Source organism: Stegodyphus dumicola, chromosome X1 (genome assembly GCF_044657685.1).
Source record: "Stegodyphus dumicola isolate Sdum_Otavi_A_Nest chromosome X1, ASM4465768v1".
Lineage (NCBI taxonomy): Eukaryota > Metazoa > Arthropoda > Arachnida > Araneae > Eresidae > Stegodyphus > Stegodyphus dumicola.
This window is the reverse complement of record NC_140780.1, coordinates 81,945,905-81,971,870: the sequence shown is the minus strand read 5'-3', so window position 1 is coordinate 81,971,870 and position 25,966 is coordinate 81,945,905. Positions and strand designations below refer to the sequence as shown.

Sequence of the window (25,966 nt, the reverse complement as noted above, 5' to 3'; positions counted from 1 at the left end):
ACACTATTCAGCAGCACAATTCTTTCGAAAGCGCGCCGTAGTAGTCAAAAGTGGGGTAGGCGTCTTGCGAGGTTAAACTCGTCGATATTTCCGTGACGTCAAAAATTCGAAAAGTGGGGTAGAGCTACTAGAGATATAGTAGCCTTAAGTGGGGTAGGGTTTGGAAATACGCTACCGGGAATGTTCGCTATCTGAGCGCCCTCATCTTTGAAGTTTACGTCTTCTCCAGCGCTGTACAGCGCTCCTAGAGACGAAAATGTGACTGAATAGTTTCAGGTGAAGAACCTTGAGCTGTTTGGCCGTGTTGTGTATGGATCAGTAAGTGTGTCTAGGTACGGTAGTGTTTCTTCTGTTTAACGGTACGTTAGGGAGCGACATTTTTCGCAGATAAAGTGAAACCATGGCACGAGACGAACTGCTGGAAAAAAGCGACATGTTGGAAAAAATAAAGAATATGAAGGTTAGTATTGTTGCACATGTTTGTGGAAAAATTCATTAATCTCATTGTAATTTAATGAATAGTAGATTTTACTGCTTGCGTGGATTGTAAATTTAGGTGGATGGTTAAATTATTCGATAATATTTCTTAATTTGGAAGACCTTTTGTGTATGGATAATCTGCTTATGCTATTTTAAGATGAATATCAAATATAGATTATGGAGTTTTCTACTTTTTCCGAGAACATATCTAAGTAAGTAAATGATGGAACTCATAAACTGTTTCGATTTCTGGCTTACTAAAATATTCCATATAACTTTATTAATAAACATGAAGTAACACATTTGGAAAAGAAATAACAAACTGTGATGTTTAATATTCCAAGCATTTTAATAATATTATATCATTTTTGCATTGTTTCGTTTTCTATCGTCGGGCCTAAAATTCTATGCGGTATTTCGTGAAACACTATCTGTAGATGTTAATATGGACACATTTTAGCTGTATTTGAATCTGATACTTAATTTTTTTTTTTCATTTAAATTGTTGTTGTCACTTTTTAAAAAAAAATTTTCTCGTTTCTAATGAGTTGTTTAATTTCGTTTCATGGTATATTTTGAAAGTTTTTGAACTTTCAATATATCTGTTACTATAATGTATTTTTTTTACAGAAAATTTCCTGTTCTTTTCCCTCTTTATATCTATGTAATTTTAGGTGATATGTGAAAATATATACTTTTAGAATTCATTAAGCTGTAGATTGTAACCTAAATCTGCATTTAGTGGTTCGACAGGGATATGAACCCAATATTTTCTGTAAAAATCATTTAACAGATCATTGGTTTTGCGGCTGATCTTTGGAATATGGTAACAGGTAGTTTGGTGACATTTTGGAGGCGATAAAGGTTACTACCTAGGACTTTGGTAATAATGTGAGAAGTACTCAGTTCCGATTACGCATTATTTTGTGTGAGGGAAATGAGAGATCATGAGACATGTCATGTGACATTAATGGACGAATTACAGTTCTTTAATCGGAAAAGGGGGTAAATTTGGAAAAATATCTGTAGGACTATATTATTTTGTATTAAGCTTCATAGTTTTTTGTGTGAAATAGTGTTGATTAATTTTCGGATTGCATGGCGCTATCTAAAGTGAATTCTAAATTTTTAATGCATTTATCTGATAATTCAAAACAATTGGTTGAATGGTGTATGAGTGTAGGATTAATTGCGGATAAGTATGAATGTCCAAAATGTAGGAATGAAATGAGATTGTGTGTGAAAGGAAGGATATTACAGATAAGTTTGAATGGCGGTGCAAGAAATCTCGTGAAAATGGACATTTTGTGAAACAGAGTGTAAGGAAGGGTACGTGGTTTGCTGAAAGTAGTTTGAGTATGGGTGAAATTTTATTAATTTCTTATTACTGGCTGAATAGAATGCCAGTTGACTACTGGATTTCGGATTTAGAAATTAGCAGTAGTACTGCAGCCGATTGGAACTCTTTCTGTAGGGAAGTGTGCGTGCCACGTAATGAAGATTCTGAAGAAGATTAGGTAAATTAGTCTTTTTAATCATTTGAGGATATTATTTTTATGCATTGTTCTAAATGTAAGGAGTAAATAAATTAAGATGGTATTATTGGAAAATTGTTATTAGCAATGATTTAGTTTAAAGTAATTAGGATTGTAATCTAATTTTTATTAATTTAATGTATGTGCTTATTTATATTTTAAGTAGTGTTTTTTTAATTTAATTATATTTTAATTTAATGATAGTGATTTTGTGAGTTATATGTTTGTAGTATTTTGGAATACGTTTGAGTAGTATACGTTGAGTATTTTCATGCATTTTCGTGAAATTTTTCTAATTTATGAGAAAAAAAGCAGTGTACATGGATATAGTGAAGAGTGTGCGCAATGTCATTTTTGTGCAATTCTGAGAATTTTTTTAAGTAAAAATAAGTCGACGTGTACATGGTTTAGTTATATTTTAATTAAATGATAGTTATTTTGTGAATTTTATGTTTGTAGCAGTTTGGTATACGTTTCAGTTGAAGTAAACGTGTATGGAAATAACTTAAATATTTGACACCAAGTATTTGTAACTATTTTTAATGTTTGCGGTATAAATTCGTTGGTGACGTTTATAATATAATAGATAATTTAGAGGTAAAAGTTTTTGGATATTTTATTTATTTTATACGTGGAAATGTTCATCCTTGGAAAGGGTATATACTTTTTCGCTATCAGGTAATTTCATATATGTGCTTTTTATCGAGTTTAACCCGGCAGAAGGCACGCACCCAACACTGACGTTGGAGATTGCGCGGGGTGACAGCGTCACCCCAATCAGTTTCATTAGGAAAATGTGTTATATATTTTATAGAAATCATTTGATTATAAACAATAATTGCAATATTTCATTTAGAAACTATACTTTTTTACTTAAAAAACTTATTTCAATATTTAAGAAAAAAAATCCATTCAAAATAAGTATATACCTAATCAGGAGTCAGAAGCTGACATACACTTCTGGCTAACATAGGAAGAATGAATTTTACATGAAAAATTATCACATAGTTTGCAAGAAATTGTAGTTTTATTGTCTTTGGATCTTGGACACATAGCTTGTCGGCCTTTGTCGAGTTTTGGTTTCTTTGATGGGCGTTCTTCTGATACACTAGAAGTCGCATTATCGATGCTTTCACGAACCACTTTAGGAAACATTGACATATTTTTTGTAATCTCTATGTAAGGTGCTGTATAAGAGATATAGCCAAATTTTTTAGGAATTTTCTATTTCCATATTGTAAGGGAGGGGTATTTATTGCAGTAATGTTCAACACAGTAAAAGATGACCATCGGCCATCTGTTGTTTTTCGAGATGTCGAATATAACGATAACATTTCATCAACTTTATCTACACCACCTTTTGTTGCATTATGAAAGTAAATTATTTCTGGTTCCTTCGTATCATCACTTTTATCAATGGCATCATCGCAATGCATTGTAGATAACAAAACTACACATTTTGATTTTTTAGGCACATATGATACTATTGTCGCGTTCTTTTAGAACCCAAATATAGATAAATAACCGTTCCTAGTTTTTGTTTGGACAAACTTGGAAATTTCAGCCTTGTTTCTGTTCAGGGTTCCTACAATAGTTAACTTCTTTGACAAAAGTTCTTTTGCTAGAGGATAAATCGTATACCAATTATCCATTGTTACATTTCTGCCCAAACAAAGAGGTGCACAGGCGTTTTGTAATTTCAAATGAAGAATTTTCAAATCTAAAGGGACCTTCCGACTGTTGTCTTGCGTTATCTGCATGTTATAGCTGCAGAAAGTTCTTGAATCTACTAAGGCAAATATTTTGATTCTATACTTCGATGGGTTGCTGGGTATATATTGACAAAAGGAACACCACCCCTGAAATTTCTCTAATTTTTCTTTGATAGAAACATATTTACCAATAAGGTATATCGGTTGATCTTTACATTATGGAAACTTGGCGATTTTTTGGCGAAAATTTGGCGACCAACTCTCTTACAGCAACCCTCTATTTTTTTTTCCCGCCGCCACTTTGTCTTCACGAAGTAAAGACGTTTCTTTTCTTTTTATCTACTGAACATTTCTTCCAACAATCTGCTAGCCGAATTACACTTATGCTAGAAATTTTATCTAACAAAACTGCTTAATCATGACAAATATTCACTGCAAAATTGGGAAAAAGTGCACAATACCATACTCCTTACGCGTTTTTCAAAATAACACATACACATAAACCATGTACACGTCGACTTATTTTTACTTAAAAAAACATCCCAGAATTACACAAAAATGGCATTGCGCACACTCTTCACTATATCCACGTACACTGCTTTTTTCTCATAAATTAGAAAAATTTCACGAAAATACATGACAATTTTCTGAATCTTTAAACCCGGTAAAAAGAACATATATGAAATTACCTGATCGCGAAAAAGTATATACCCTTTCCAAATATGAACATTTCCACATATAAAATAAATACTATATCCAAAAACTTTTACCTCTAAATCATCTATTATATTATAAACGTCACCAACGAATTCATACCGCAAGCATTACAAATACTTTGTGTCAAATATTTAAATTACTTCCATGCATGTTTACTTCAACTAAAACGTATACCAAATTCCTACAAACATAAAATTCACAAAATAACTATCATTTAATTAAAATATCACTAAACCATGTACACGTCGACTTATTTTTACTTAAAAAAAAATCCCAGGATTGCACAAAAATGGCATTGCGCACACTCTTCACCATATCCATGTACACTCCTTTTTTCTCATAAATTAGAAAAATTTCACGAAAATGCACGACAATTTTCTGAATCTTTAAACCCGTTAAAAAGAACATATATGAAATTACCTAATAACGAAAAAGTATATACCCTTTCCAAATATGAACATTTCCGCGTATAAAATAAAATAAAGTATCCAAAAACTTTTACCTCTAAATTATCTATTATATTATAAACGTCACCAACGAATTCATACCGCAAACATTACAAATACTTAGTGTCAAATATTTAAATTATTTCCATGCACGTTTACTTCAACTAAAACGTATACCAAATTCCTACAAACATAAAATTCACAAAATAACTATCATTTCATTAAAATATAATTAAATTCAAAAACACTACTTAAAATATAAATGAGCACATACATTAAATTAATAAAAATTACCGTACAATCCTAATTACTTTAAACTAAATCATTGCTAATAACAATTTTCCCAATAATACCAAATTCCTTTCTACCTTACATTTAGAAACAATGCATAAAAATAATATCCTCAAATAATTAAAAATACTAACTTACCTAATCTTCTTCAGAATCTTGATTACGTGTCCGATAAACTTTTCTTATTTCTTTTTCAGGAACTTTAAAATCATACTTATAGTTCACAGCAAGGTACCAGGTAAAATAAGTAACTTAATAAAACATCTTTACTTCTATCTCGCACAACCTTAAAGAAACACTTATTACTACCCCTTTCAATCCCTTTCAATCCCATTAAATACCCATTTCGAATTCACTTTAGTTAGGGCCATGGGATCCAAAAATTTACGAACACTGTTTCACGCAACACAGAATAAAGCCAAATACAAAATTTCCAGATTTTTTCCCGATTTCCCCCTTTTCCGATTCGTAATTCGTCCATTAATATCACATGACATATCCCATGATCTCTCATTTCCCTCACACAAAATAATGCGTAATCGGAACTGAGTACTGCTCACATTATTACCAAAGTCCCAGGTACTAACCTTTATCACCTCCAAAATGTCGTCAAACTACCAGTTACCATATTCTAAAGATCAGCCTGTATATCTTTTGGCAATTTTCATTGAAATCGGTAAAAAATTCTCTCGCAGCCGCCAGTTTGTCCAATTTTTTCTGAGCTTCACGATTGGTCAGATTGTCTAACCGTAGACACCTGAGAAGAAATTTAAATCTTTTATATGACATTGTGTTCCGTAAAATTGCAATGCCTGTTTCAATTTTCAGTAGCCCACAAATCTTGCGTATTTTTACGTGACGATTTATGCAAGCCGTACAGATGTAAAAGCCCAAAAAGTGCTCTAATTTCCACATCATTTGTCGTAATATTTTTCCAATATAAATATTTGTACACTCTACAATGGATTGTATCATTTTAGCATAGAAAAACAATTCTCAACTTTCTAGAAGCTCCTTTATATTGCGTGCAGTTTCTTTTAATCCTGCTAACCGAGTTATTATAATTTGAGACCTTTTTTCTCTTTTTTATTTGGTTTTCCATTCAGCCAAACTCTTATTTTTGCTAATAAAAATACCTTTTACTAAATCATCATTTCTGTGATCTTCATCATTCTGCTCAAATTATCTTTCGCTGTTGTGAGAACTGTATATTTCTTTTATCCGTTGATCTTTACAATATGGTAACTGGTAGTTTGGAGGCGATAAAGATTACTATCTGGGACTTTGGTAATAATGTGAAGATTACTATCTTGGACTTTGGTAATAATGTGAGCAGTACTCAGTTCCGATTACGCATTATTTTGTGCGAGGGAAACGAGAGATCATGGGATATGTCATGTGATATTAATGGACGAATTACGGTTCTTTAATCGGAAAAGGGGGTGAAATCGGGAAAAAATGTGGAAATTTTGTATTTGGCTTTATTTTGTGTTGTGTGAAACAGTGTTGGTTAATTTTTGGATCCCATGGCCGTAACTAAAATGAATTCGAAATGGGTAATTAGTGGTATTGAAAAGGGTAGTAATAAATGTTTGTTTAAGGTTGTGCGAGATAGAAATAAAGATGTGGTTGATCTTTACATTATGGTAACTTGGCGATTTTTTGGCGAAAATTTGGCAACCAACTCTCCTACAGCAACCCTCTATTTTTTTTTGCCGCCGCCATTTTGTCTTCACGAAGTAAAGACATGTTTCTTTTCTTTTTATCTACTGAACACTTCTTCCAACAATCTACTAGCCGAATTACACTTATGCTAGAAATTTTATCAAACAAAACTGCTTAATCATGACAAATATTCACTGCAAAATTGGGAAAAAGTGCACAATACCATACTCCTTACGCGTTTTTCAAAATAACACATACACATAAACCATGTACACACCGACTTATTTTTACTTAAAAAAACATCCCAGAACTGCACAAAAATGGCATCACGCACACTCTTCACTATATCCATGTACACTGCTTTTTTCTCATAAATTAGAAAAATTTCACGAAAATACATGATAATTTTCTCAATCTTTAAATCCGGTAAAAAGAACATATATGAAATTACCTGATCGCGAAAAAGTATTTACCCTTTACAAATATGAACATTTCCACATATAAAATAAAAAAAATATCCAAAAACTTTTACCTCTAAATCATCTATTACATTATACACGTCACCAACGAATTCATACCGCAAGCATTACAAATACTTAGTATAAAATATTTAAATTATTTCCCTGCACGTTTATTTCAACTTAAACGTATACCAAATTCCTACAAACATAAAATTCACAAAATAACTATCATTTAATTAAAATATCACTAAACCATGTACACGTCGACTTATTTTTACTTAAAAAAACATCCCAGAATTGCACAAAAATGGCATTGCACACACTCTTCACTATATCCATGTACACTGCTTTTTTCTCATAAATTAGAAAAATTTCATGAAAATACATGACAATTTTCTCAATCTTTAAACCCGGTAAAAAGAACATATATGAAATTATCTGATCGCGAAAAAGTATTTACCCTTTACAAATATGAACATTTCCGCGTATAAAATAAAATAAAGTATCCAAAAACTTTTATCTCTAAATTATCTATTATATTATAAACATCACCAACGAATTCATACCGCAACCATTACAAATACTTAGTGTCAAATATTTAAATTATTTCCATGTACGTTTACTTCAACTAAAACGTATACCAAATTCCTACAAACATAAAATTCACAAAATAACTATCATTTAATTAAAATATAATTAAATTCAAAAACACTACTTAAAATATAAATAAGCACATACATTAAATTAATAAAAATTAGCTTACAATTCTAATTACTTTAAACTAAATCATTGCTAATAACAATTTTCCCAATAATACCAAATTACTTTACTTCCACCTTACATTTAGAACAATGCATAAAAATATCCTCAAATAATTAAAAATACTAACTTACCTAATCTTCTTCAGAATCTTGATTACGTGGCGGATACACTTTTCTAATTCATTCAATAAAATTATTGAAAGATTTTTTCTGCGAATTTTTCCTCCATACTTCCTCCGCTAAATAAAAAGCAAACTTCTCTTTATCACAATGCCTAAATACCCATTTCGAATTTACTTTAGTTAGGGCCGTGGGATCCAAAAATTAAACAACACTGTTTCACACAAGACAGAATAAAGCTAAATACAAAATTTCCACATTTTTTCCCGATTTCCCCATTTTTCCGTTTAAAGAACCGTAATTCGTCCATTAATATCACATGACATATCCCATGATCTCTCATTTCCCTCACGCAAAATAATGCGTAATCGGAACTGAGTACCAAAGTCCCAGGTAGTAACCTTTATCGCCTCCAAAATGTCGCCAAACTACCTGTTACCATATTGTAAAGATCAACCCAGTTTTGTTTGATAAAATTTCTAGCATAATTGTAATTCGGCTAGTAGATTGTTGGAAGAAGTGTTCAGTAGAGAAAAAGAAAAGAAACATGTCTTTACTTCGTGAAGACAAAATGGCGGCGGGGGAAAAAAAATATAGGGTTGCTGTAGGAGAGTTCGTTGCCAAATTTTCGCCAAAAAATCGCCAAGTTACCATAATGTAAAGATCAACCCAAAACTGCTTAATCATGACAAATATTCACTGCAAAATTGGGAAAAAGTGCACAATACCATACTCCTTACGCATTTTTCAAAATAACACATACACATAAACCATGTACATGCCGACTTATTTTTACTTAAAAAAAATCCCGGAATTGCACAAAAATGGCATTGTGCACACTCTTCACTATATACATGTACACTGCTTTTTTCTCATAAATTAGAAAAATTTCACGAAAATACATGACAATTTTCTCAATCTTTAAACCCGATAAAAAGAACATATATGAAATTACCTGATCGCGAAAAAGTATTTACCCTTTCCAAATATGAACATTTCCACATATAAAATAAATAAAATATCCAAAAACTTCTACCTCTAAATCATCTATTATATTATAAACGTCACCAACGAATTCATGCCGCAACCATTACAAATACTTAGTGTCAGATATTTAAATTATTTCCATGCACGTTTACTTCAACTAAAACGTATACCAAATTCCTACAAACATAAAATTCACAAAATAACTATCATTTCATTAAAATATAATTAAATTCAAAAACACTACTTAAAATATAAATGAGCACATACATTAAATTAATAAAAATTACCGTACAATCCTAATTACTTTAAACTAAATCATTGCTAATAACAATTTTCCCAATAATACCAAATTCCTTTCTACCTTACATTTAGAAACAATGCATAAAAATAATATCCTCAAATAATTAAAAATACTAACTTACCTAATCTTCTTCAGAATCTTGATTGCGTGTCCGATAAACTTTTCTTCTTTCTGTTTCAGGATCTTTAAAATCATACTTATATTTCACAGCAAGGTACAAGGTAAAATAAATATTTTAATAAAACCTTTTTATCAGATTCATTTTTATTATCTTGATCAATTTCTCCTTCAGAAGACTCAACTTCATCTAATACAGTTCTCAAACGTTCCATCTCTTTTTCATTTTTGGTAAATTTATGTTTGTAAACCATTATCTGTCAAATAATCCAACAGAACCACAATGGCAACACTCGAGAGCACGAAGCTAAACTTCTACTAATGAAAAATTTCGAAGCAGTAACGGTCGCACGAGTTGACTCGGTCACCCCATTCCCTCATGGATTCCAAGAAACGATTGCATCTCTCGCAGAAAAGAAAAACAAGCAAAAATAACAATACACATTCCAAGGGGAGTGTCAAACAGGAGGATACTAAAAGGATGATTCATTAAAATGAAATATTTCCGGTTAGGATTGCTGATTTTTGACGCATGGGGTGACTTTGTGCCCCGTGCGACTTCTCCCGGGTTAAAGATTCACAAAATTTTCCTGAATTTTCGTGCAAATTTTTGCAATTTATGAGAAAATAACAGTGTAGATGGATAAAATTAAGAGTGTGTGCAATGCCATTTTTGTGCAATTCTGGGATATTTTTTTTAAGTAAAAATAAGTCTGTGTGTACATGGTTTATGTGTATGTGTTATTTTGAAAAACGCGTAAGGAGTATGGTATTGTGCACTTTTTCCCAATTTTGCAGTTAATATTTGTCATGATTAAGCAGTTTTGTTACATAAAATTTCTAGCATAAGTGTAATTAGGCTAGTAGATTGTTGGAAAAAGTGTTGAGTAAATAAAAAGAAAAGAAACATGTCTTTACTTCATGAAGACAAAATGGCGGCGAAAAAAAAATAGAGGTTTGCTGTAGCAGAGTTGGTCGCCAAAAAATCGCCAAGTTACCATAATTCAAAGATCAACCGGTTTTGCTTTTCATTGCTCTCATATAATGCTGTTACAAGGGTTGCTGTGTTTTAGAGGATAGAAAAATTATTGAAAAGTCAAAATAATGAACTTTAAAAATTATTTCATCTCCTATAATAAACATTTTTTTAAAAATTGTAGAGATTTAGCAAACCTTCACGTGATGCCATCTGATTTTTAATTTTCAAAACATGCTAAAATCTTTTTCCTAGAAAAGTAACTGCAAAATAAAAAATGTTTAAAAGGGAAAAGGTTTTTAGCAAGGTAATTTGATTTCTTATTTTATGTTTACAGTAGAAATATAGCATATGTTATTAACCTTCTTTATTTGTTAAATTATTAAGCTGCTGCTTTATGTTAAATATTTTGTAGGTGATCGATTTAAAGAGGATGTTAAAAGCGTGTTCCTTACCGACAAATGGTAATAAACCAGATCTAGTTGAACGACTTACTGAGGCCTATATTTCAGGAAAAGGTATGCTTCTTTTTATATAAATTTTTGTGAAGAGATTATTTATATATTGGACATAACTGCCAAATTCGTGTATGTTTTTTCATTCCATCTTCAGGTCAGTTTCCAAATCTCCGGGTTTTTTTAATTTAGCCTTTACTATTGAAAGTGTTTTATAGTAATATATAAAATGTAATAAATTAATGAAAAATTGGGCATATTTCATTGCCCCATCCCTAGTATTCAGTATTATTTTTCTAATAAAATTTTTGTATCTCCTTTGTCTTAATTTGTTATAGAGATTCAACTAATGTTTAATCAGCTAATATTTGTACTTAATTTTGCTTTAGGGGATACTCAGATAACCGGCACATGGCGAAGTTCCAGAAATTGCATTTGCCAACTTGCGTGATAAGCGCCAAACAGTTGGAAGAGTGTTTAGGTTGCTATCTCACATGTTAATAAGTAAGATAGGAAAATGAAAGGGATATTTTCTTTTTATATGGTTGATACTTTGCGTTGGGTGTTGCGATTTTGCAGATAAATCATGCTGATGATCACACGACTTTGTCAGTAAATGTTTAGAATTCGCTGTTTAATTATTTTCTAACTAAATTAATTACACTTGTAATTAGAATAAGATAATTTTATTTTTATAAAAGAAAATTACAGTACAATATATGCTCCATTTCCATACTTATGGCTCACATTATCCCATGTGTATTTACATATAATTATAAATTAAAAAATTATGAGGGCATTTCGAAAAGTAAAGATACAATGGCTCGCATTCCTTAAAAAAAAAATTATTTAGAAAACGTCAGTTACATTTTATTAACTGGATTATTTATTGTTTTTCGACATAATCACCCCCGTTATCCAAACATTTGTTAAGTCGGTGCACAAGCTTTTGTATCCCACAGTCATAGAAGGTTGCCGCCTGTTGGAACCCAGCACGCACACAATTTCCTGTACCCTAACTTGACAGTAAAAACTTCATAAAGAGTTGTCATTGACAATTCCGGTATGATCTGATGCAATTCTTTCAATTTGAGACGCCTATTCGCACGAATTGCTTCCTCTGTTCTCTGAAGAAGGACATCAGAGTTCACAGATGGCCGAGTTCATCATGAACATCGGTCCTACCTTCAAAGAAATGACGACGCCATTTCGTTACATTTTGTCGATTCATAATGTTCAAATAAACAGAAACAATTTCTTTGTGAATATCTGCTGGTCACTGACTTTTTGCATGAAGAAAACTTATGACGGAGCGCACTTCGCATTTGGCGGGATTCTGAATCGGCGCAGCCATTTTAAACACGACCTACTCCAACTAGAATCAACATTGAAATGCCAAACGACCGCGAGGAGAAAGCTAAGGGTTCAAGGTTAACATCTGTGTTGCCAACTTGCTCACCAAAACTTTTCTTTACCTCTGGCGTACGGTGTATCTTTACTTTTCGAAATGCCCTCATATTTAAAATTTTTAATTATAGATCTAAATAAATAAATTACACTTCTTATTGGAATAAAATGATTTAATTTTTATAGAATAAAATATGCTCTTTTCCTAACATATTGTTTGTATTTCCAGATAATTTCTAATTAGAATGAAATTTTTTTAAAATTACAGTACAAAGTCTTTACTCCGGACTTGTTGGGACTTCGGCAATTCCGGATTAGGGGTTTTCCGGATTATAGATCATCAATTTAAATCTGGTAAGATGGCATGCAGAAATAATAAAATTAAAAATATGAAACTGTAATTTATGAAATAAAGAGCAATTATGATCTAAAGGGTATCAAAATTTACACAAAAAAACTTAATATTTGTTTACTTTATTAAACATTTCTTTCAATGTAAGTTGTTTAAGTTGCTTCGTTTTTTGTGCTAATACTTTCTCTTTAATTCTATAAACAGACATAATTTCTTGTTCAGTTCCACTGTCCAAGTCCTGTAATTGCTGTGTCGAGAATACTGACTAACATGTGAATTGAAATTTTTTCGTTTTCAATAATCTCTCTGTCACTTTCTTCACTATTGGAAGCGATGCATCGAAACATGCTTTCGCTTTGTAGATCCTTTGGGAGCTCCAGAATTGGAAACTCTTTTTGACATAACCGAAAGTTCAAGCTTACTTTTTATAAAATTGCTCTAACAGTCCGCAAAAAGTAATAAGCCAGATCCAATTCGAAGATTAAGGAACAACGCAATCTGCAACATTAACTGAAATAGATAATTAGATAAGTTTAGCCTAGCTTATACTGTCCGTTATACATTAAACGCACATGCACAGAAAGTTTCTAGCTTTGAGGTCTGGATTAAAGACTTTACTGTATCTACTTAATATTTAAATATATGGGAGTCTGACCATAACAAACAGGAATTAATCTCTAAATAAATTAATTGTACTTCTAATATGAATATATATGTATTTTTAACTTATGGAAGTCATTTGTTTAATCAAACCAAATGTCTTTTTTCTAGTTATATCCATGTATAAATACGATTAGGTTTATTTAGAATATCAAAAGCACTCCCAGGCTATTTGCTCAAGGAGAGAGAAGTCTGTTAGCCGTGGCTTGTTTCCAAGACGAACTATCGTGCAACAATTTTGCCCATCAGCCGCTGAAAGACACCCTATATCATAAAAGCAGTTTTTTAAACCCTCGTAATCAAATTTATATTCAGATATAATTATTAAAAATGCAACAAAATGATAATCAGACTTTCAAATGCTAATAAGTTAGTATAAAATATTAAACAATACTTACTCTGCTGTTTTTTTTTACGTCAAGCATATTTCACTGATTTCTTCAGCCAGATGATTTCGTGGATTAAAAGTTGGGTATATCAGTAAAAAATCTAAACGATTAGCCAAAACATGAGCATTTCTTTATTTTTTCACAGGAAAAAAATGAATAAAAATTATTTAAATTTGTATTTTTAAATTGTTGGATAAGATTTACATTTATAGATTTTTCTGACGTGTTACTCATGTTCATGTTTAATAGTAATGAATGTAAAATAAACTGAAACTTCAAATAAGTGAAAAATAGAAATCTTTGCATCGTTGTATTTGCAATAAATGCATAACTGAAATACATTCGCCGAACACGTCAAATTCCTTCGTGGCCCACCAGTTTGAAACCATTGTGGTAGACAGTGTTCAAATTGCAGAAAAATAATATTTTAGGATTTAACTTTTCATGGAATAAATACAGGCAAATTCAAATAACCTCATCTTATTCTATTTGATTGGTCTCTTTTTGAAATTTGCATAACACTATGAAAAGCCATAGAAACACTTGTTAGAAATCTTATTTCCCTGCAGTTATGCAGTTCATATTACATTTCTTTGGTTACTTACATGAAAATTATTTTTGCACTTAAACAAGAAAAAAGACTTAAGAACTGGAAGTTGATCTGTCAGCACTATCCTTATCTTCAGGGCAGATGTTTTTATTTTATTCGACTTATAATTCCTTACTAAATGTAGTATTTCATCTCGATGTACTCTGTCTTTGATATGATTTAAATCAAATTCCTCGCCATTATAAATATCTTGAATACACATCAAAGTTTTCTGGTGGCAATTTTCTAATTTCGACTATGCATTATGTATGCTTTATTCATGCGTGCATTGAAAGAAATGTTTAATAAAGTAAACAAATATTAACCCTTTTTTTTTGTAAATTTTGATACCCTTTTGATCATAATTGCTTTTTATTTCATAAATTACGGTTTCATATTTTTAATTTTATAATTTCTGCATGCCTTCTTACCAGATTTAAACTGATGATCTATAATCCGGAAACGCCAAAGTCCAGACGAGGCCGGATTAAAGACTTCAAATTGTATAAAAGATATAGCCTTATAATGTCGTTGATATAGGTTATCCAAAAAAAATAATAAGGTTACAGATTAATAAGCATTTTCTAACAACAAAATTTCCAAATTTGGCATGCACCTGATGTTTTACTTTAACCATGATTTGGATTGCCATGTGCCAAAAGGTTATCACATAGAGAAAGTTGTCCAGAACTATAGTGTCAACTGTACTGTATATTAAGAAATATCTGTGCACCTAAAATGTCATTTGATGATCTCGTAGTTTAACCCTCTGAGCGTTACGAACGGATTTTTCTGTATTAAAAGATGGCTTTCCAAATCGTCAAGCACGGATTATTTTGCCAGCTTTTCATGAATCCGAAACGTTTCAAACGATTTTTTTTCTGCCTCGAAATCGTTGAGGACGGAAAATTCTGTACTGTCGTTCCCTCCGACCTCCTGTCGTGTTTAATTGGTAGTGGGGAAACAGCGATTGTTAGAGAAAGATGTTACAATGGAAGGGTCATAAATAAAAACATCAAATCCAGCCGTACCATCTGCCGACCTGAGGGCGATTTTCGTGCCGAAACTGGAAAATACTGGAAAGCCTTCAACGCAAACCTTTCTATATGTGAAAAATTTGCGAAACAAATTTTCTTCTGCAAAAGTAAATGAAATTTGCACAGAATCCATGAACAACTTTTAAAGAATTCAGCGTCATCTAATTTACAAATAATTTCTTTTAGCATGGAATAAATACTTAAACAGGTATCTTACAATGACTGTAGAAACAGAGAAATTTGATATAATTTTTGTTTTAGCTGTGGGCATTGATTAAAAATACTGTATTTTTTAAAATTATTATAACAGTTCACAAATAGAGCTACTTCAATCAAATCTTGTAATTCCATCTCAAACTAATGTCTCATTTATATGTTTGTATCTAAATTCATTTAGTTGTGTGAATGTGAAGTATGGACATTTTATTATTGCAATATGAGGACAAGGTGCGTTTCCTTAAAGAAAAATTCGTTTTACTCTTATTTATTATTTACTCTTATTCGTTTTACTCTGATTTCTCGTCTAAAACGAACTACTGAGAAACTTCCTTGGCATAATATGAAAATCATTCGCAAATAATATCGTATTTGATTAAATTGATTTTTTGCTTTGATAAAATAAAGTACTGAAAGTACATGAAATCGCATGAAAATGTATTTTTACCCTAAGCAAAATACTTCCATTTTACTGAAAGTGTTATCGAATAAAAAGGTTCGAACGATATTTGATTATGAGTATTTTACTGTTATGAAGATGTGTTTTTCCAAATTTCGAAACGGTTGGGACATAAAATTCTCAGCAGGTAAGAGTAAATATTTATGAAAAATAGTTGTTAGTGGAAAAAATGTAAATAACTTTTTATAAAATCGTCACAAGCATTATGCGAACGTGGAAAAAATATGATGGTGAACTGGGTGATGCAAAAAATTTTTAAAAAGGAAATAAGGATTTCTGATTATTTGTTTATATCAAGATTTGAAATGACACAATTAGATGCTCATATAAAAATAGTTAACTTTAACTTTCATGGAGGACTTTGGATGGGAAAACAATTTGTTATTTACGAGTACAGTTAATTAAAACAAAGGAGGGCTCTCTCTGTATGGGAAGGGATGCCTTCTTGGAAGACTATTTAAAGAAAACTGGCTCGTATTCACGTTACAAGTGGGAAAACTCAATTCCAGATCAAACTACTAGTGTTCAGTGATGTTACTGCTCGGCCGCTAGTATATGTTATTTATGATTAAGGACTGATGAGCTATGTTAAATTAGGTACTGATTACCATTTATTTTAAAATTCATTAGTTAGTACTTATGCTTGGGGTTTTACTAAAAGGCCAATATATGCATGTATATCTTGAAATCCGTTTTCATATTTTATTAACATTTTATGTGCAGTTTTTATGGCATCCTTTCTTTATGTCCACTTGAATGATTTCACAGCCTAAGAACAAAATAGAACTATTTAAAATTAAATATCTATGCTTCGTTTGAAATATTTCTCTTTGGTTTGGTTTACTTGAAAAAGCGCTCGAAGGCTATCTGAATAAGGAGGGATGCCTTCCTGGAGAACTGTCTAAAAGAAAATGGTTTCTATACATGTTACACAATGGAAAAATTTTGAAAACGTCCATGCAGCCAGCCCGTTCGCTGGGATTCGAACTGAAATACCCGTGTTTAGCAATTTTACTGCTTGGCGTTGGTGGGCGCATCACCTTTTGAGATAATTATCATAATATTATATGTTTTAATAGGCATCAATAACAATCAATGCTTACTGTTGTGATTTAATTTCCAGTGATGTTAATCTCATAATTAATACTCTTGTTTATTTGACGGCTCTGTGCCTAAGAGCAGTAAAGCTTCAAACGAGGACTTCATAAGCGGAACTGGCTCATATCCACATTATACATGGGAAACCACTGTAATTAATACAAATGTGGGAATATTTTTCTTGTAACTGTCAATGATATCAATTGTACGATTTGATATTCACTTTCGGAGGAAAAATACATTGAGAAAGAAATTAATTTGAGGACAAATAAAAAGAATTGATGAAATAAGTATTATAAAAAAGCAAATTTCTTTTATATTTTGGGTCATTTGTTACCATTTACTTTGTGTTTTAATATGTTTTCATATTTTATTTCAGCATTGCTTTATTAATTCTTAAATATTTTGCAAAATGCAAAAAATTTGTGAAATTAATAAACTCTTTCAATTCTAAATATAATTCTCTTTCCCAGTTCTAAAAATATATTCTGGATATTATAACAAAAAGATATAGTAGTCAATAAATTAATATGCAATTATTGTTAGTTAAAGTGCATTTTGGTAGAAGATTCATGATAGTTGTAATGTGCACATGCTTCAAAAAGATTGCATGACTAAAGAATTTTTTCACAGTTCTGGGCAGAATTGTGGTTTCAATTTCAAATAAATAATAAAAATAAAATAGGCTTCCGCACAACGAAGTTTTTGACTCATTTTATTACAAATGTATGAAGGAAATTTCTTTTCGTTCTCCAAAAGAAATAAATATGTCAATGAATAATATGTTTTTCAACGTGCTATTAGAACAAGAAATCAATACTCGTCTGATGCAAATTAACTGATATATATTTCTAATCAAAATTTTGCAGGAGAAATTTCAAATATTACTTTCAAGCACTAACTACACAGAAGTTGCATTTTTAAGTTTTTAAACGCAGTATTCGATAGTTTCAGCATCTTTTATAAGTGCTACAAACCGTCTTACTTCTCTAAATTTTCTTTAGCAAGGTAAGGAGCAACGCATTCAGTGGCACTTTTTTCGCACAATCGCTTTACAGACTGTTGTGAAATGAAATGAAGTAATAATCGGCGCGAGCCGCTGCTGTTTGTGACGTCAGCCTGCGTGCTGAGTTTTTTCGAATGTTTTGCGTGTGGACGAACGAAAGCTGATCTCGGAAGAGTGATACTGTTTTGATGGAAATAAAGAATGATTTATTAAGAATTTTTTTGTCTTTATTCATAATGCACCCAGCCTCGGGTAGAGGCAGGCCCGCAACTGAACAAACTGTTTTAAATATATTTGATTTATACATTTTCTGTGTTCTTCGTAACATAGTGGTACCCTCGGTGGGACCGGGTGCTTTGAATTAGAATTTTCCGATTGAACTTTTGACATTGAATTTCGATTTTGAATATACTTTGAAGATGAATTTGATCGCTTTAAAGGCTCAAAGAAAAGGACTTAGAATTGCGTTTTCGCAAACCTCAAGGAAAACCGAAAGTGAATTAACTAAAGAAGTAAGAGATTTAAAAATACTTTCGATTTTGAAGTGTCAACTTTGTGATAAATTCCAGAGACTTGACGTATGCCAGAGTGCTTTATCGCAGCAAATTCTGCAGACTGAAGATGGAGAAAAATTATTTAGTGATGATTTTCAAGAAGCGGAGAATTATCGAGATAAGTTTCTAGAACAGTGTGCTCAAATAGATGCGGAAATACAAGCCTCTTCTCCTTCAAATAATTCCGAATCTAGGAAATTTAAATTGCCTAAAATTGAGCTTAAAAAATTCAGTGGTGAAGCTAAAGATTACCTGACTTTTTGGAGTCAGTTCCAGAAAATCCACGATGACAAAAGTATCGCCGATGAAGATAAAATGCAGTATCTATTGCAGGCCATGGAACCCAAATCAAAAGCAGAACGTCTAGTCCTTAGCTTCCCGGCAATGGCAGCTAATTATCCTAAAGCCATCGAACAACTAAGAGAGCGCTTTGGACGCGAAGATTTACTTGTGCAAATGTGAGAGACTTGTTAAGCCTAGTGATGAAGAACGCTGTAATCGGAAGAGCAAAAACGGATCTACCCTCCCTTTATGATGAACTAGAAGGAAAATTGCGAGCGTTGGAAAGTTTGGGAAGAACCCAAGAAAAATATGGGGATTTTTTGACCCCCTTAGTGGAAAGTTGCTTACCTGAAGAAGTACTGATGGCATGGGAAAGAAGCAGAAATCACGACTCCATTGAAACTAAAGGGAATCGATCTTTGAAATATTTAATGAATTTCTTAAAACAGGAAGTTAAGGGGGAAGAGATGGTTCTCCTCGCAAGAACTGGTTTCGCTTCCCAACAGAACCATCGGAAGAAAGATTTTAACCACGAACAGCTAAAGCAAAATGATCCCGTAACAGCATCAGCTCTAGTAAGTCTTGAGAATTCAGGTAAGATTGTTCCAAACTGTAATTTTTGTGAAAAGAAACATTTTAGTGAAAAATGTTACTCTGCAAAAAAAAAAAAAAAAAAAAAAAAAAAAAAAGATTTTAGCTGAAAAACAACAATTGTTGTTGAAAAAAGGTGCTTGTTTTTCTTGTCTGAAAAGAGCGAGTCACATTAGTAAATTTTGTCCTTTCAAAGGTAAGTTAAGTTGTTCTATTTGCAAAAGTTGTAATCATTTTGATGTAATGTGTAATCAAAAGCTAAAAAATAATGATCAGATAAATGTTTCAAAAGAGAGTTCTCTTTCTAACTGTGGCAGAAGCGAAACTGTATTTTTGCAAACGCTTTGCGTTCGAATTCGGTGTCAAGGTCGCGAGAAAATTATTCGCTGCATAATTGATAGCGGAAGCCAAAGTAGCTACGTTAGTGAAAATATGATGAGTCAGCTTAAAGCATCTCCACTTCGGGAGGAGACAGTTATACATGCACTGTTTGGGGGGGACGAAACGAAACCTAAACAACATGAAGTGTTTTCGGTCGAGGTCAGCAATTTAAAAGGAACATTCGCATGTAGTTTTGAGGCATTATCGGAAAAAAAGATTTGCGGTTTTATTCCTAAGGTTAAAGATAAAGAGATTTTGAATGAATTAAAAGAAAAAGAAATCGAATTTTCTGATCCATTGCGAAAGGAAATTGAAATTAACCTTTTAATCGGAGCAGATGTTATAGGAAAATTATTGACGGGAAATTCTATTGAATTGCAGTCCGGGGTAACGGCTGTCGAAACGAAACTTGGGTGGACGGTATTTGGAAAACGAAATTCGGGTGAAAGGGATAATATTTTGAAAACATTTTCAATGCATGTCAGGAGAATTCCTCTGAATGAGTTATGGGAACTTGAAAAATTAGGAATATGCGCTCCAAACGAAACTGTTAAAATGAATGAAAGTTTTAATTTATCTGAATTTGAGAACAAAATGAAAATTCTTCCAGATGGAAGATATGAAGTAGAACTTCCGTGGAAATGTGATACAACACATTTAACCGATAATAAAGAATTATCCTGGAAAAGGTATCAAAAGATGATCTATAAACTCAGATGTAGTAAATTTTTCGATGATTATCAAAATGTGTTCAAGGAATGGGAAAGGTTGAATATTATTGAACGCGTACCAGAAAACGAATTGAATAATGAATGTCATTATTTGCCGCACAGGCCTGTAATCAAATTAGGAAGTGAAACCACGAAAATTCGTCCTGTTTTTGACGCTTCTGCATCTGAGAAAGGGAAACTCTCTTTGAATGAATGTTTGTGTAAAGGAATAAATCTTATTGAATTAATACCTGATATTATAGATCGTTTTAGAATGTATCCGATTGGTATTAGTGCCGATATTGAAAAGGCTTTTTTAATGTTATCCGTCGCATCTAAAGATAGAGATTTTCTCAGATTTTTTTTCCCATGCAATGAAGAGCAATTAATTTATAGGCATTGCAGAGTTGTGTTTGGAGTTTCTTCGAGCCCCTACTTGTTGAACGCATCTATAATGCATCTATTAGAAAACTGTCCACGTCAATATAGTGAAGTTGCTCAAAAATTGAAATCGTCATTTTATGTGGATAATTGTTTATCTAGGGTTTTTAGTATTGATGAACAGTTTACGTTTATTGAACATTCCAAATTAATCATGTCAAATGGATGTTTTAACTTGCGCGGTTTTGAAGGCAATGTGGCTGGTACAAATGTTGACAAACATTCAGGGGATACTTCCGTTTTGGGGGTAATTTGGAATTTGGATAATGATACGCTCAGATGTAGTAACTTTCAAGCACTAACTACACAGAAGTTGCATTTTTAAGTTTTTAAACGCAGTATTCGATAGTTTCAGCATCTTTTATAAGTGCTACAAACCGTCTTACTTCTCTAAATTTTCTTTAGCAAGGTAAGGAGCAACGCATTCAGTGGCACTTTTTTCGCACAATCGCTTTACAGACTGTTGTGAAATGAACTGAAGTAATAATCGGCGCGAGCCGCTGCTGTTTGTGACGTCAGCCTGCGTGCTGAGTTTAACTCAGCACGCAGGTGCTGCACAGACACAGATACATTGACCTGTGATACGAAAACCACAAAGAGGACAGTTTTGGCAATTGTGCAGACAATTTTTGATCCTATTGGTTTATTAACGCCAACTACATTGCTTCCAAAACTGTTGTTGCAAAAATTGTGGAAAGTGAAAATTGCATGGGATGATGAATTGTCTCCGAATGATGTAAATATATTTTTGAACTGGTTTAAAGAACTTAATGTTTTGAAAGATGTTACTTTGCCTCGATACTTGTTTATCAATGACACGTCTGAACTACATGTATTTGTGGATGCTTGCAAGGGGGCGTATGCAGCGTGCGTCTTTGTTCGATCAATATTTAATTCTGAAGTAAAAATAAATCTCATACGGGCGAAGTCTAGAGTATCGCCTTTGAAATCTTTAAGCATTCCTCGCTTAGAATTAATGGCCTGTTGTATAGGTTCTAGACTTGCAAATTCTATTATCAAAGCTCTCAGTTTGCCCGATTTAAAAGTTACCTTCTGGTCTGATTCAACCACTGCCCTTTGGTGGATAACAGAGCAAGGAAATTGGTCCGTTTTCGTCGAAAATAGGGTTAAAGAGATTCGAGAGTTGACGCGAGGTCATTCATGGAGACATATCCCAGGGAAACTAAATATTGCCGACTTGTTGTCGCGCGGATGTTTTGCGAAGCAAATGCTTCGGTCTAGATGGTGGGAAGGCCCCTTGTGGTTGCGAGAAGACCCTGAAAACTGGCCCACTGGTGAGATTATTTATTTGCATGAAGAAGTAGAATTGGAGAGAAAAAAGATAAAAAGAGTGAATATTGATCTATCAAAAGACGCACCCCCTTGGCATCGAATCAGTGTATCTAATTATGATAAAATGATTAGAGTATTTGCATGGATATTTAGATTTGTAAATAATTGTAAAGGTGGTTCTGAAAAGAATGGAAACATTGAACTTTCACAGTATGAAATTGAAAATTCTGAGAAAATTTTAATTCGTTTGGTTCAAAATTATTATCTGACTAATAAGAAATATTATAATTTTATTGAAACGCTCATTGATGATGATGGTATTCTAAGAGTTAAAACGAGAATACTAAATAGAGATGACTATGAATCTTTTCTGTATCCAATACTGTTACCAGAAAAATGTGATTTCACTAAGTTATTAATCAGAAATGTGCATAATAAGAACTGTCATGCTGGTCTTCAGATGATGCAATGCATATTACGAGAAAGATTTTGGATAGTTAGAGCTATAAAGGCCATTAAAAATGTCCTCTTTAACTGTATCGTTTGTAAAAGATTTAAAACTAAGGCTATGTCAAGCGAACCGACACCTCTGCCACCAGACCGATTTACGGATTGTGCACCATTTGAAATCATAGGGATTGATTTAGCCGGACCGCTGTTTTTAAAAAATGGAGGAAAGGTGTGGATCGGGCTGTTCACCTGCGCTGTGTACCGTGCCATTCACCTTGAACTCGTAAATTCTCTTTCTACTGATGCATTTCTCCTGGCGTTTCGACGATTTGTTGCTAGGCGCGGACGCCCTAGAATAATCTATAGTGACAACGGGACAAATTTTCGGGGTGCATCTAATGATTTATCAAAACTAAATTGGGCTAAAGTATTAAAGGAAACAGGCACTGAAAGGATAATCTGGAAATTTATTCCACCTACTGCAGCTTGGTGGGGTGGCTGGTGGGAGAGGTTGGTTCGTACAGTAAAAGAATTGCTGAAACGTACTTTAGGTAAATCAGTGTTATCATATGAAAAACTTTATACTATTATTTGTGATTGTGAAACTATAATTAATTCTAGACCCTTAACTTATGTTTCTGAAGATCCGCAAGAATTTGTACCTCTGACACCCGCCATGTTTCTTGTCGAGAACAGAAATTTCAATGTTGAAGATCTTGATGAATTAAATTCGTCAAGTCTTAATAAGAGATTAAAGTATAGAACTAAATTGTTAAATGATCTGAGACAATGATTTAGAAAAGAATACCTTAGTCAACTGGTTCAAAAGCATAATGAAAAACGATCTCGGGAACCTGTAGTAGGAGAAATAGTACTGATGGGGGATGATAACAGAAAACGTTTATTTTGGCCTTTAGCCCGAATTACAGAATTGATCCCTGGACGTGATGGAAAGATTCGTACGGTTAAACTTAAGACCAGGCATGGAATAGTTATACGACCAATACAACGCATCTTTCCTTTGGAGATACAGTCCAATGATAGAAACATAATTCCTGATAAGAAACTGGGTGCAGAGGAATCTAATTCTAGTGCTGGGTGTACGTTAAAAAAGGGAATTGCACCTGATAAAATGGTGATGCAACAATATTCCTCCTCTGGACGACTTGTAAAAGCTCCAAAAAGACTTGATCTTTTAAATAATGTTTGTTATGAGTTTGAGACTCAACCTGAGTCTCAAGGGTGGAGGATGTTGTGAAATGAACTGAAGTAATAATCGGTGCGAGGCGCTGCTGTTTGTGACGTCAGCCTGCGTGCTGAGTTTTTTCGAATGTTTCGCGTGTGGACGAACGAAAGCTGATCTCGGAAGAGTGATACTGTTTTGATGGAAATAAAGAATGATTTATTAAGAATTTTTTTGTCTTTATTCATAATGCACCCAGCCTCGGGTAGAGGCAGGCCCGCAACTGAACGAACTGTTTTAAATATATTTGATTTATATATTTTCTGTGTTCTTCGTAACACAGACACTTAAATTTCGCATAGGTTTGTCATATATTCGTAGCCGAAATAGTCCATAACTGAAAAGTTTAACTTTATTCAATTAATTTCTTACATTAAAGTCATAGCCGCTTGCATACTTTTTAAGATTTTCCAGATAAATAGGTATTCGGCTAAAATAGAAATTGTAAAGTCATTTGAAATATAATTTTTCCTTCTTAAAACAAGCTATTTAACAGTAACACAACAGTATAATACGTCATCATAATATCAGCTGAGAGTTGTAAAAGAGTAAACATGTTCCATTCCTACTAAATTGTTTATATAACTCTCCTTTTATAAAAGCTCGAAAAACAGAATATAGTATATATCCTTTGCATTTGGTGAATTAATGTATTAAAGGCATTGTTCTATATGATATAAATATTTGCTTGTTATTTTATGAAATAGAGTGTCTGGAGCCCATTCAAATATCCTGTAGAATTTTAACAAATTATTTTATAGGATACAAATATGCGCATGCTTTTTATAAAATATGCAAACCTCATGCAAATATAATTCTGTTTTATTAAAATTAAGGGTTTTGAATTTTATTTTAATATAAATATATTACTCTACATAAAGAAATCTACAGCTATCTTTATTGCCCTTATTTTTCTATTATTATCATCTCAAAAAAATAATAGCATTTATCTTATAATAATATAATTAGATTATTTTAAAAATACAATCTGAAAACTTTTTATCCTTCCTGCTTCAGTTTTTCTTATGACGGTTACGCACTTTCTTTAACTTGATATAAGATCCATTTATTTTAAATATTTTTCTAAAACTTTCGTTTTAATTTTAAATACTTTCTATTTCTTTTTAAAATACTTTTTATTATAAAGAAATAAGAAAATAATGCTAGCGCAAACCATTTGGTTGAAAAGTTATGTAAAACTGGGTTCAGTACCCCCAAAAAATAAATTAGTTAAAAAGAAAAATGTACAAATGGGCAATTTTTTAAATGTATAGTCACATACATGTTTCGAGAGCATTTGAGTTAACGGCACTTTGGGCTAAAAATATTTCGAAACAGCATAGCTTTAGAATTTCCGATACACAGGCTTGCACACTGGAGACAAAAATGTTTCATTCCTTACAGTGTTGCCACTGCTCGCTTTGAAACTGTTGCGTTTTTTTAATCAAAAATCCATTAAAGTTTTACGGAATATGAAATAGACAATGAAAACAAATTCCAGATTCCAAATTCGGACTTTTAAGTGCCCTTGTTCGGGTGGAGGACTATGCGACCAAAATTTGATGACTTTAGGTTTTCCACAATGCAAAAAACATACATACGTTCATGTAGATTATCATTATTTAGGTTCTTTAAATAAATACACTATGATAATATTCGGTGGCAACAGTTCGGAAAAATGATTCGGGCATTTAAAGTGATTCGATGCAAAATGGCATTTCGAAACTAAAAGCCCTTTTGTGCTAATGCTCGTTTGGGCTTTGAAAAGGAATTATAAAATTAA

The 25,966-nt window shown here is 32.3% G+C and overlaps 1 protein-coding gene across 11 annotated transcripts in view; it reads left to right on the top strand.

Annotated features, from left to right (window-relative positions):
• The first annotated feature begins 236 nt into the window (after nucleotides 1–236).
• LOC118201164 (uncharacterized) overlaps nucleotides 237–25,966 on the top strand; it is a 96,238-nt gene continuing 70,508 nt past the window's right edge. For 2 of the 11 annotated variants that reach the window (XM_085807781.1, XM_085807784.1), the window contains exons 1-2: nucleotides 250–460; nucleotides 10,985–11,087. In XM_085807781.1, the coding sequence (XP_085663907.1) occupies nucleotides 401–460; nucleotides 10,985–11,087 (163 nt within the window). In that variant the 5' untranslated portion in view covers nucleotides 250–400. Of the gene's footprint in view, nucleotides 461–10,984; nucleotides 11,088–25,966 lie in introns of all 11 variants that reach the window. The other 9 variants (XM_085807778.1, XM_085807777.1, XM_085807785.1 and 6 more) reach the window with 8 other exon arrangements.